The sequence below is a fragment of the Epinephelus moara genome, chromosome 24, assembly GCF_006386435.1.
Source record: "Epinephelus moara isolate mb chromosome 24, YSFRI_EMoa_1.0, whole genome shotgun sequence".
NCBI classification, from domain to species: Eukaryota; Metazoa; Chordata; class Actinopteri; order Perciformes; family Serranidae; genus Epinephelus; species Epinephelus moara.
The window spans coordinates 39,741,727-39,754,808 of NC_065529.1; the positions used below are offsets into that span (position 1 = coordinate 39,741,727).

At 37.9% G+C, this 13,082-nt stretch overlaps 1 protein-coding gene across 1 annotated transcript; it reads right to left on the minus strand.

Annotated features, from left to right (window-relative positions):
- Positions 1-3,379: 3,379 nt before the first annotated feature.
- Positions 3,380-11,342, minus strand: zgc:158258 (uncharacterized protein LOC791186 homolog). Its single transcript, XM_050038212.1, has 4 exons — positions 11,274-11,342; positions 6,213-6,369; positions 5,747-5,942; positions 3,380-5,653 (listed from the first exon to the last, which is right to left on the minus strand). The coding sequence occupies exons 2-4, from the start codon at positions 6,315-6,317 to the stop codon at positions 4,569-4,571; spliced, it is 1,386 nt and encodes a 461-aa protein (XP_049894169.1). The 5' UTR covers positions 6,318-6,369; positions 11,274-11,342; the 3' UTR covers positions 3,380-4,568.
- Positions 11,343-13,082: the final 1,740 nt, after the last annotated feature.

Consider the following 13,082-nt stretch of genomic DNA (forward strand, 5'->3'; position numbering starts at 1 on the left):
CCCCACCAGCTGGTGCGATGGATGTGACAATAACGTAACATGAATAATGTGTTGCGAAAATTTGCACTGGTATGTACCCAACATGAGGATAACGTGACAATGACCATGGCAAAATTAGTGATGAAGATGATCAGGATGTCAAGTTATCTTAATTTATGTCAATTTAACCTGATGAAATGAACATTACAACCGAGTAATACTTGAGGGTTGTCCTAAAATTTTCTCTGTTACATTTTTTAAAGCAGACACTTATAAGTGAAACGAATATGACTTGAATCTAGGAAGAAATTAAAACAGTTTTCCTCGAACTAAAAAAGGTAAGAAATTAAAGTTATAGTTACTGCACTTTGCCTTTGGATTACCTATCTAGCTGTTTGAGGTAATACAAATGCAGATTACAGTAACTACAATGTTAGAACAATGTTTACATTTCTGGAATCATAGATCACATTATTGATCACGGTTTTAAGGCATAAGAATTACTTTATGAATATCTATTTAAGCGTGTTCCCATTTTTCTGCTTAACCCACATTTTGAAGCCATTTTATCCATTTCAGTGTTGGCATAGTTATTGCAGTTAATCTTGAAAACTTCTTTTAATGCCAATATAAAGTTTGCATATTTATTTAAGTAATGAATAAATGAAAACAATTCTATGACGGAGTCTGTTTCTGTACTGTAGGGGTTACAGCAGCTATACACAAAACGCAAACATTGTAGTTGCATTTGTATCTTTACTGATGAACTCAATCCTTTCTACAGCTCTCCTTTCTGTAGTAGTATCATATTTCTAAATTTGGCCATGGCCTGATTTCTTCCTCCATTGTTTAATATTACTTGACTGGCAGAGAGCCGTGTCAGTTTCAAAATTCGACACCCTTTCTTTGCCTGTGTGCAGACATACTAGACACAGATACCGGCCCATTAGGCGAGCCCCTCGCCTTACTCAGAGATACCACTACAGAAGGCAGCTGTAATCTTCTCTCGCAACAATTAACCACACACTAATTCAAGACCGTTACATAACCAGTGCCCAGTCATTCAAATAACTCAGTAGCAGGAATTAGAATCCCAGATGAGCCAGCTGGTATAATGGGGATGAATGAGTGACTGAGGAATTAGAAGTCTTACATGCAAAGGGTTACTGAGTAAACAGAGAAAGGAAAGCACAGGTCTGCTAAGTTCACGCGGAGGTTGGGCTCAGGATAATCGGATAATGGAAGAACAGCTGAGCAGGCTTTTCTCGTTGCTCGAGTGGCATGTAAGATGAGTAGTTTGACTGATAGTCATTGTGTAAGTGGAGTGTTGGATGAAGCAGAGACGTAAATGCACTGTGCAGCTTTACAGGGATGATTGTTTGGCTGAATTAAGGGGCCTTTGTTTCTTTGTGACTCACTAACTCTGTGGAATGTTATTTAAAAACTCAGTCTGAATAGGCCATTAAATGTACTGCGTGTCACTTTTTACGTGTATTTATCACTTTTTATTGCCGATGTGTGAACAGATTGTACTTAATAACTGAGACCTTCCCCGACTTTCTCAGTTGCCTGTAACAGTCTGTGGACTGATTTTGAAGTAAAGTACTGGGGACGAACTTTCCGGTAAAATCCAAAGGATGTGTCATTATTCATGCTCCCGAGTGCCTTGCCTCTCTTCAGCTCTACTACAGCCAACATAAGTGTGCTTTCAGACCTAGAGTTGTCTTGCTTTGGTCCGAATCAGGGACCAGTTTTTAGCGTAATTGCCTAGAGTTGGTTCGTGTTCTCACGGCAGCATTTACAAACGGACCAGATCAAATGCCTTGTATGAGAAAGCTCCTCTTGATTGGTCAGAATTTCCATGTAGGAAAAATCCAGGAAGTAAATAAATCATTGAAGAAGAGTACACTTGCAAGATAAATGTGACACTTTCTAATGTCACAATGGAGGGACAACTACGCAGGTTGATTTTAGTACTGCTCATCGTGAACTATGTTGCTGTCATTGTTCATTTTAGTCAAACCATACAGTTTGAAAACGAGGCGCGGCTCCAACTAGAAAACAATGTTTTGATGCATTGGATGTGCTGACTGTGCATATTAAGGCAGTACAGGAGGAGGTGCACATTAATAATCCTCCAGGACTGTAACATGCTCATGTTTAACCCAACCAATGTGTCATGTGACTGCAGTTGGTTCAGATCGAGGTCGGAACACGTTCTCACCACAAACGGACCGCACAAGAGTTCGTTTGTAACCAGACTGAGACCTTCTTGAAGAGGTGGTCTCGTTCCAGTTATTTTAGTGCGCACCCGAGTGTGATGTGTTCACATCTGTCCAAACGAACCGCATTTAGGGGGCAAAGGAACTTGAGCTTAATTGAACTGGAACCAAACAGGGCTAAGTGTACAACACTAGCTAACATAAGCTTAGAAATGGAGTCCACCACTAACTTTAACAAACAGCCGTTATTGTGGTTTTAGCTTGCTAATGTAAGCTAATGTTAGCTTGTTTAAACGGATGAATTGCAAGCTATCTAGCTAACATAGCAAAATGTCTTGAGTGGCTAACGTCTGCTAATTCATCCAGACCTCTAGGACTGGTTTGAAAATTACTTAATCAGCTAACGTTAACATGAAGCAACCAACTCCACATCCATGCAGCGTAGCTACGTTACAGCTTGCTGGGTAGCCAATGAGTTAACCATAACCTAAACTAAGGTTAGACAGTCAATGTAAGCTATGCTGCTTGGCTTTGCCATTGACTGCTTTGTAGCGTTAGCAAACTGCAAGATAATGTTAGCCGTGTTATAGTAGCGGGAGCGTATCTATGTTTCCAGGGTTCTATGTTTCCCGCTTGGTTGAGCGGGCAACATAGAACCTGGGAAACGTAGAACCCTTTTTGTGTAAGTGGGGAACATATAACCCGGGAAACATATAACCCGGGAAACATAGAACCCTTTTTGTGTAAGTGGGGAACATAGAACCTTTTTTGCAGGGTTAAGTGGGGAACATAGAACCCGGGAAACATAGGGATGACCCCATAGTAGCATGGAGCCAATGCTCAAAATGGAACATAGTAACATTACAGATATAAACATAATTGAAATTAATATAATTGTAATTTACTTTTCAGCATTCTATCAACACGATGGCAGTCAATCACAATCAGTCTCGGGTATGTCATGTCACTGTTTTGACCGATGCCCAGGTGCTCGCTCGTGCCTATGTTGTGCGAGTGTGAGCAACTGGATGCTGACTGCAATACACCTAAAAGCCTCAGAAAGAAGTGTTATTAACAAGGATTTTCTGAGAGTAAAAGTTCGTCGTGTCAAAGTTAAAAAGGTGTCATACTGTATTTGAACTTTTGAGAATAATGATAACAATACGCAAAATATAACATGCAGACTTCTTTATTTTCACCGGTATTAATGGTAATGGTAAAGAGTTGGTAAAAAATAATCACAATGTCATTCATTCTGGATGAACATCCCCAGTATTTAGACAATGAAGGCAGTCACACTGACACAGTTTGTCACACATTTGTAAAACCATCTAAACCATACTGTATAAAATAGTAGCAGAAACAAAACAGTGAGCTACTGATGCATCAGATTTCAATAATGTGCCACTGAATGCTACTAAAGATTAGAAAACACTGAAAAAAATCACCCCAAAACACTGTCAGAATTTAATTTTACAATAATTATGATCTTCTTCGAGGCTTTGCTCCAAGGAGTGTACTCAACAATTTACTTAAAGGCACATCTGTGAATTATGAAATGATCAGTCATGTAAAAACTCTGTTGAGTTGATGTTTCCTTTAAGTAGAAGTACATTGGAGCAGCATGTTACGGCAGTATAATGACAAAGGAACAAGATTAATTGAAAGCCACAGTATTATGTTACCATCATTCTAAAATGTGATTTTTGTGCCGATATAGGCTTATTACAATATTTCTTAATATTGTTAACAAAAATTCTTACTTGTGTGTGACCAAGTGCCATCTAGTTCCATTATTTTTGTGAGAAAGCAAAGATCTCCACAGCTGATATCGCCAACACTCAATAGCACTACAGGTAAGAGGAAAAGTATGTCTTTTTGATTTGGAGGCAAACCGTCCCTTCAAACAACTCAATGAAATGTCTGATTTGAAGATGTAGGGATTACTTTTATTCATATGCAATCTTGGGATGATTTGATATCTAGCCTTGTCAATTTGTTTCTGATATTTGTTAAACACAATTAGAGATTCTGATTGGATGGCATTACATTAACATACCATTTTTAATCAAATACGTACAGCCTCAGGGGTTTGAAATGTGTAAGGTGCAATTTTAGATTGAAGCCTCCAGGACAAAGGACAATCGTTGGAAAGAAAACTGCCCTTAAGTTAGTGAGTGATCACAACCTGTATAAAAAGTGCCGGTCTTGCCCTTTAACTTCTTCCCCTTCTTCATCCTCTTCTGCTTTAGTTTGCCCAAGTGCCAAGTTCCCGCTTAATGCTCTAACTCTCTTTAAGCTGATGGTACTCTTGAACTCTTTCTGAGCACTGTATTTACGCAGGCAGACTCCTGCTGTTTACCTGCTTTAGTCTTTGAGCAATCCGAGCTTTCTGAGTGCTTCTTTCCGATCAGCTCCCATCCCAGGCACCACCATCACTGTGTATCCAACTGAGTTTGTGGGTTTGGGGGGTACAGGTTGACAGTTTCCACCGTTTCTGTGGTGGTCTAGAGTAGCAGAGCGCTCCAGACCAGCTGCCTTCAATCCATTGGATTGAGCGGGATGTGATCCAGGCACAGGCTGTTGGTCACGTCTGGAGTAGTGATGGAAACTGGCACTGCTCTGCAGAGGCCTACTCTTTGGCTCTGTGGGCACTTGAGGATAACAAAACGATGGGCTTCTTAATGGATTAACATTAGATGTAAATCTGTTGGGTGCTGGGTCTGGACAGGAGTGAGATTTAGGGGGAGATAGTGAGGCTGCTGTCTCATCTTCTGGCTCTTGGTCTTTCAGGAGGCCCAGCTTCTGCAAAGCTTCCAGTCTCACAACCTGGGGATCTTTTGCATTCTTGATATTGTATGTACTTTCTGAGGTTATGGATGTTTCACTTTGTGTTTTTTTCACAGATACATTGGTAGGAATCTTTTTGGGTTTGGGGGCCACAACCGGAGGACCTGTCTTGGACATAGAAGCCTCTGAGAAAGATTTACCAGATCTTGGTAGATTCCTGAGGTTTTGGCCTTCCTCTGTGACAGGAAGGTGCTTGTCCAATTCTATAGTATGATCAATTTTAGGACATAGAGGTGTCTTCTTTGTGGAGGCACTCCTCCGCAGATGAACAAGTGCCTCATAGGACAGAGGACCTCTGGGTAAACCTTCAGGTGTCCTGCCTGAGTAGTCCCTGGGTTTAGGTGGAGGAGGTATCACAACATTAACCTCTAAAGGTACCTGGGGAGCAACAGGTTTCTGGTTGTGTTTGTGATCAGGTTTGTTGCTTGAAAGAGTGAAGTGAGGGTTAGAGCTGAGGTTTTTGTCTGGAGGGACACCCGGCTTTGGTTTGGGGGGAGAACATGGAGAGTTGCTTGCCACAACAAGAGGTGTCGGGACCAGGTAGCTGGGTTTGGTGTCATCGTTTTCCTTTATTGGTTCCTTAGAAGCATGTTTCTCTGAACCTGAAAGACAAACAAGCTTATGTCGGTCACTAGAAAGTATTTAATTGACAACTGTTTCACTAATTCTGCATCTGTGCCTAGAGATTAACTCACTGTTGAGCTTGCTTTTGCTCATGGAGGCTGACAGGTCAGCCAGTTTAGTAGCGAGGTTGCCAGGGCTGGGCAGTTGGTCAGGTTCGTCATTAGACAGTCCACTATCTTCCTCGGTATCCAGAGACTCAATTGTCTCTTCCAAAAACATGAGACAAGCCTTCTCTTCAGCAGACAGGTGCTCCAGACTATCATCACTCTGTAAAACATAAAGGTAGGGTTTTCCTTGATTGACTGAAAATCCGTTTTGACATCAAGAACAACTGACATCACTTTTTTACCAGAGAAACCTTTAATGTCTAAACAGTCACAAAACTATAAAACCAGATGTACCCCTTTTGCTTTTATGCTTCAGCTCTGTGACCTACATGGTTCCATCTTGATATTTCATGTTGTTTTACATAATGAGTTGTAGTAGAACTAATACATTTCTCAGAATAAAGAGGGTAAGGTAAGGTCAGTAACTTACAAAGCCAGAATTGGCGCTGACCACGCTGTCACAGCTGCCAGCGCTGTCCATGCCAGTCATCGTCTCCAATCCAATGCCACCTGGCCAGGTATCACTTTTGGGCATCTTACTGCCCTAGTTTATCTGAGGGTAGTGGCACAGATTGTTGTGTTTCACTCTGTGAAAAGGGAATACATAGTGAGTTTCATTTTCAGAAGTAGATTCTGTTTAATTAACCATGCTATTTTTGCATACTTAGTTTTTTAGTTGTTCTATCAGTCATTGATTTGCATGTATTTTTGTACAGTGAGAAAAATATATATTCCGTAAAGGACGACATTGGAAATTGCCTTTTAATATACTTTCCTACTGCATTCCCTTGCAGTACTTTTGCAGGTAACACTTTACGATAAGGTACACATAAAATGAGTAGTTACTAAAGAACTAATGACGAACGAATTAGTCGCTAACCATTAGTTAATGTTCAGTTCTTGAGTAAGTCCCAATCAAATGTCATACAGTAGCTTATCATTAGTTAATAATTAGTTAATTGATATGACTGAAGGAACAGCTCGCTTTTTTGTGACTCTTACTGTAAAGTGTTATTCTTCCACATTATCTTTGCAATATTTTTGCATTAAGCTTACAATAACTTTTGTTTCCCAGCCTTACGCAGGAATTACAAATCAGCATAACAGTGAATCCAGTTTACAAGTAATTCAGGATGTGTACATAAGAAAACACACTTGTGTGATGTTATTATAGCTCAATAGACTACTTTATAAGTTAGAAATAGCCCAGTGTGCTGGAATAAAAAAAAATAAAGTTTTCAGAGTATCTGACACATGGACTTCAATGAGAGAACTCCTTTTTGTCCAGGGGGCTCGTTACAGAAGTTTGAAATCCTGTCTTATCTTAGTTTAGGATGACATGTAGGATTTTTTTTTTTGTATTGCAGAAACATGTTTCCTGACTGCATTAAGAAAAAAAAAATCATATCTTATCTCAGGATTTGGAATTCAGCTTTTACAGAACTATCCTGACTTTAGGGTCCTAAATCCAAAACAAGTGCCAGAAACGGCAGCAGCACTGTTGTTAGGCTGTTTGGCAATAACAATAAAGGAATAACATGAACTCAAATTGAAAGGCTACTCAAACCATATGCTGACGCTCTGAATTTTCTAGACCTTGTATTGATGATTCATTTTGAATTTGAGCAACATGTTATACAACTGGCTCTGGAGAGGCCAACAAGCAGGCATGCTGTGGTCATGCAAACCACAAATGCACTTTGGGTTTTTGCTAACAGTGACTTCTTGTCACCTATTGCATTCTAATCAAATATACAGGCATGACAGGATGAATGCCGATTGACAAATTTAATTTACAGTTAGGAATCAGGTAGGATTTCTTAAGATAGGAGGTCTGAGGTACAATAGAACAGGCTTGAGTTTAGAAGTTGCCTCTGTAATAGGAAGATAGATTTTTTTTCCAATCTTTGAAACTTAGGTTAAGATAGGACAGGCTCGCCTTCAACAGTGGCAATCTGTATAAATTTTGCAGCACAAATGTGCTCATCCTGTCAGATGTTTAGTCCAAAAACTCATATAAATAGATGCCCAGAAAAAGACAAAAGACTCATTCTACAGGGCTCGACATGCACGTTTTGATCAACACAGCACTGATCATAGTTTGACAGACAGTTGCATCAAAGCAGACCGAACAATTGAGTTTTATCTGTAAAAGCTTCAACCATATTTCTAAAGTCCAGTCCTTTGACCACGTCTGATGTAAGTGCCATAGGTCAATCTTTTAGCTGTAAAGGAGTTTGGACTTTGTCTTCCTCTACAATTAATAAATAATGTACAGTACAATGTGCACAGACACTGATTAACAACATACAGCTATAAATTTGTTTCCAAAGTATGTAAGCAGATATGGAGAGGAGGGAAAATGAGTGGCAATCAGCACCACAGAGGACTGGACAGCTCCAAATCAGGCTGATCCGTCTTTACTGTCAGCTCAGGATTATATTTAAACAGTGTCAAAGGTGTCAAAGTGTCATTTATGTCAACCCAGGTTCAAATTAGTCCTGGGTTACTTTAATGGTATTATTAGTCCATACTGTAAACATGGCGTACATTGTGATTGCACAAGAATCTTTGCCTTCATAACACATTTGTAATGTCCCAGCATGTTTTGGACAAGAGAGCACGAATGTAGCCTTCATACATTACAGAACGACAGATGTGTCCAGTGATAGGCAGCATTATTGTTTGCACTACAGGAGCTGGAGGCAAAAATATCAAATGGTTTTTTTTGTAATTATTGTTATTTTGTATTAATATATTTATTTACTGTGCCTGTTTATTATGTTATTTAGATATCACGTCTGTGTCTATGAATTTATTTAATTTCCTAATGAAAATCTGTGAAATATAACTCCTTAATGAAAAAGATACTGGGGAAAAATGGTATAAGTGAAATAAAATTGTTTTTAAAAAATCCCAAAGAAGCTGTATACAGTCTCTATAAAATCAAGTATCTAAACCTTCTCTAGATAGACTTTGGTAAATTACATTTTTGTCAAAAATAAGATTCTTTTTGCTCAATGGCAAACTCCTAGAACTCTTTAGTGTGTAAAAGAGTTTGTGGTCAAACCTCTACACTCAACATTTAAGAGCAACCATTTTAATGCAAGAAAAGAAAAATGAATTTACAATATATTATTTTCACAACATCCATATTTGCGTAGTGTTTGTCTGGGGCAGATTTTCTGATAATTTGGCTTATGAAGGCAACAGTTTACTTTTTGTTTTAGCTCCAAGATACTGACTAGTCTTCAAAACAATTCATGCACAAGTAAGAAAAAAATAAATTAAATGTTAAGTACATAATAATTTAATTTAATTTAACTTAATTTAATTTAATCTTATTTTATTATATTTTATTTTATTTGATGGGGACGATGCAATTCAACATAGCTTCACTACAGAGTATGGGACTGATGTGTTGCACAGAGAGTTTATCGCTATTGCTAATTTTCAACTCCTGTCCCTGTTTGGGCTTTGACATGTAGACCCAAAATGTTATTAAAAATATACAGTTTAAAACATCATACAACCACAATACACGAAGGCTCTACGATTTCATTTTTATGCTTAACTGGTGAAAGCTATTACCATTGGTTGCCTGGAAGTCCATCTACAATAGTAGGCCGATGTTTGGCAAATGGTTCATAGTAAAGTAAAGGATACACTGTCTGTAAGTAATATGTGATGTATTAGACTATTTCCCAGCTTTCTAAATTGCTCAGTCTCACACGCAGACCTGCCTAAATATAATCTCTTCCACATCATCGTCTCATCCTGTGTTACCCTGTGGTGTGTTTTACATGCCCACCAGCTTTCTGCTGACTGGACAGAATGACAGAGTATCATAGCTTAGTGTGTTTCTGACAGATATCTAACTAGTCCTCTAACTGCATGTGACTCAGATTACAGCAGCACACATGCCACTCCTAATCTTCCTCAACCGGATCAGTTTCAGAGGGAGTGGAGGGCAGCAGCAATGATCCCCTGAAAGCTATATGATATCCAGTTTGACTGTGTTGTCTCTCTGCAGCATTATTCATTTGGGTGTATGTTCAGCCACAGACATTTTCATTAGTTGCAGGTGGCGAGATGCAAAGAGAACGTAAATAGTATTACCGTGATTAGGGATCGGTTTCCTGCTGGGGATGCTAAAATTTAGGCCTAACAGCTGCTCCTTAAATTTCTAATCTCATTTACAATAATAAAAAAGCGTCCAGCAGCTATTTGAGCATTGGATTTCTACCAGTACAAAGGAATTTTAGAGAATAAAGACATTTTTATTTATCTGCTACAGAGCAGGAAGTTTTGTATAAAGGAACCTTTGTCTGATTCGAGTGAAAAGAAATTCACTTTTGGATAAGTTTCAACACACCTGAGAGGGAATGGCTGCGAGATAAGCCAAGAGAGGCACAAAAGCACTTCTGTTCACTGTCCATGCTCTGCTATGTCATCCCATCCCTGCAGAAATTTAAAGTTCCTATCGCTAGGTCAATATGTAAATGAAATGTCCTCATATGTCCTGGTGCATGCAGGTATTTATTGTTTTATTTCTAACTTTAAAGCCACTGACTTTTGATAATCAAATTTGCCTTCAATTAAGTGTCAAGTATATGTAATTCCTGTGTTGTAAAGTGTGTACTCTGACTCGTTTTTTTCCCACTTGTCATAACAAAACCACAGACTAATAAGACTGTAGTTAGTCATTAACTCCCGTTGACCATTTCCAGTGAAAGGACACGGGTGATCATAATGTTATCTCCATACACCTGTCAACACAGTAGCAACCACCACAAAGTAGAAAAAAACAGGATGAGCAGAGGTCAAGGCAATAAATTTAAGTGCCCATGTCAAACTCCTTGGAACATTAATCTCTGTTGCAATAACAGTTTTGATTGTGGCTGTAAAAGAGAAACTGGCCAAGCTTTTATTATCCATAATGCACTGTTTGAAGGGGATTATGCAACTGGGTCAAATCATCCATGTTATGTTTTTAAGTTTACAACTTAAACCCTCACACCTGGCCTTCAACCCTCTACTTTCAGATTTAGGTTAAAGTACATTAGGCGCTTTGTCACTTTTGTAATAAAGATAATCTGCCCGACATACAGGCTTTGCAAAAAATACAATAAGTCAACTGCTCAAAAGATGTTCTGTACTTCAGTCCCAAAAGAAAAGCAAATAACAATAAGGCTGACTAAACACTGTAAAAAAAATTCATCAATCGCATCGCTATATGACACTACACACAAATATAAAGTATGGCAGCAATAGCTTTTCAAAACATGGATTTAGTCAGGAAATAAAAACACTTCAAGCCACCACAAGTGATCTAAAACTTGGGTTGATATGTTTACTTCATATGAGCTATACTTATATTAACATATGATGAAAAACATGATTTAAATTAAACTATGTAACATTAACAGGTGTTTAAACTAACTTTAAATAAACTGACCGCAGACTGGAAAAGCATCAAATGAGCACATACCTGTTTGAATCTCCGTACACAAGCCTTTAGTTATCCATCTTCTGCCACTTGTGTGAGTGAAGACATGGGTGAGTGAGCAGCTCTGTGTCACCTGCATGAGGGACTTTGTGCTCTAAGCTTTTAGCCAATCAGAGAGCAGCATTCTCCTTAAGACGCACAAGCCCTAGTCGTCATGGCAGCCTACCTACAAATGCAGTAATCTGCTAATCAGTATCTCTGTTTCAAACTCTCTCTGCTATTGTAGTTTGAATACAGGCTCATTATTCAAAGAGTAACTTGTTACTACTGTAAAAGGAAATGCAAACAAATTACTTTCTTTGAGATAATTACACTCAGATGTAAGCAGTGTTTTACAGGTGTTGTGATGTTATATTAAGTCACTTGGGTTGGTTACACATTGTGGATAGTTGAACGTCGTGTTGTCATCTTTGCAACAGCACACTATCTTAGAAAAAAATCTTTTAGACATTATGCCTTCTCTATGTACAGCTAAGTTATAGAAGTAGGCCACTGCTTATTTTCATAACTGATCAATCTGACAATTATAATCTCAATGAATCGATTAATTGTTTGTTCTGTGAAATGTCAGACAATCATCAATCTTCAGCTTGTTCTGCCCGACCAACTTTCCAAACCCAAATATTCAGTTAACTGTCAGGTAACACAATCCCTAAGAAGAAAAAAAAATCTCAAATCTCTGAATTGACCAACAATCTGAATGATTCAGATCAAGAGTTTGATTGCCATCATATATTAGCCTATGTATCATTATACTGTAGGCGATACCAGTGGTATACCTACTAAAACCACACTGCAAAGCCCTGCTTAAGTAAAAAGTAATAGCTTATGTTAGCATAAACAGCAAAATGTACTTAAAGTAAAAGTACTCAGTCTACAGTAAAATGTTTCCTCTCTGTGTTTTACTATAAATAAATAAAGATTACTGCTGCATTAATGTGTATGTTGCATTTTACTGCTGTAGTTATGTAAGATTGTGCTGATTCTAACTTCTTTATATACAGTTGGCCATTTAATCTACAGCAATGCACCTTTTTTTAATGAGATCCTCAAATGTTTGTTGCGTTGTTGTCCTGTGACGACAACTTTTCTCTAGACATCCCTGTTAAATTGTTTATTAACTATAGGATACAGGAGTATTTTCTTTTGTTGGTTATAGTCTGTCATCAAAATTTTACCCCAAAAAGTCATAGTATAGTATGTCATCAAAATTTCACCAAAAAACTTATAGTACAGTATATGATATTAATTTGACCCAAAAAGTTATATGATATTGTCATAAGAATTTCACCAATAGAGGCATAGTATACAATATCATGAAAACTTTATTAAATACTATCTTTAAAAGTCATGGTATAGCATATGATGATGTAAAATTTTACCGATAAAGGCATAGTTGAGTGTGCCATGAAAAACTCAAGTAAAAAAGTTAGTCATTGTATGGTATGCCATAAAAATTTCATCAAAAAATCATAGTATAGTGTGGCGTCAAAATTTCACTAAAAAAGTCATAGTATAGTATGTCGTTGAAATTTCACCAAAAAAGTCATCGCATAGTATGTCGTCCAACTTTCATCAAAAAGTCATAGAATAGCTTGTCGTCCAAATTTCACCCAAAAAGTCATAGTATAGTATGTCATCAAAATTTGACAAAAAAATGAACAGTATAGTATATCATAACAACTTGACCCAAAAAAGGCATAGTATAGTATGTCCTGAAAATTTCACCAAAATAGTCACAGTATAGTATGTCATCAGAATATCACCAAAAAAAAGTCATAGTATAGTATG

What these genes read in the sequence shown, in the direction of transcription:
- zgc:158258 (XM_050038212.1), bottom strand. Translation starts at nt 6,317, where the DNA reads ATGCCCAAAAGTGATACCTGGCCAGGTGGCATTGGATTGGAGACGATG. An exon ending in TCAGCGCCAATTCTGGCTTT is followed by an intron (nt 5,943 to 6,212) that starts GTAAGTTACTGA and finishes TATGTTTTACAG; the next exon opens with AGTGATGATAGTCTGGAGCA. An exon ending in GAGCAAAAGCAAGCTCAACA is followed by an intron (nt 5,654 to 5,746) that starts GTGAGTTAATCT and finishes TTTGTCTTTCAG; the next exon opens with GTTCAGAGAAACATGCTTCT.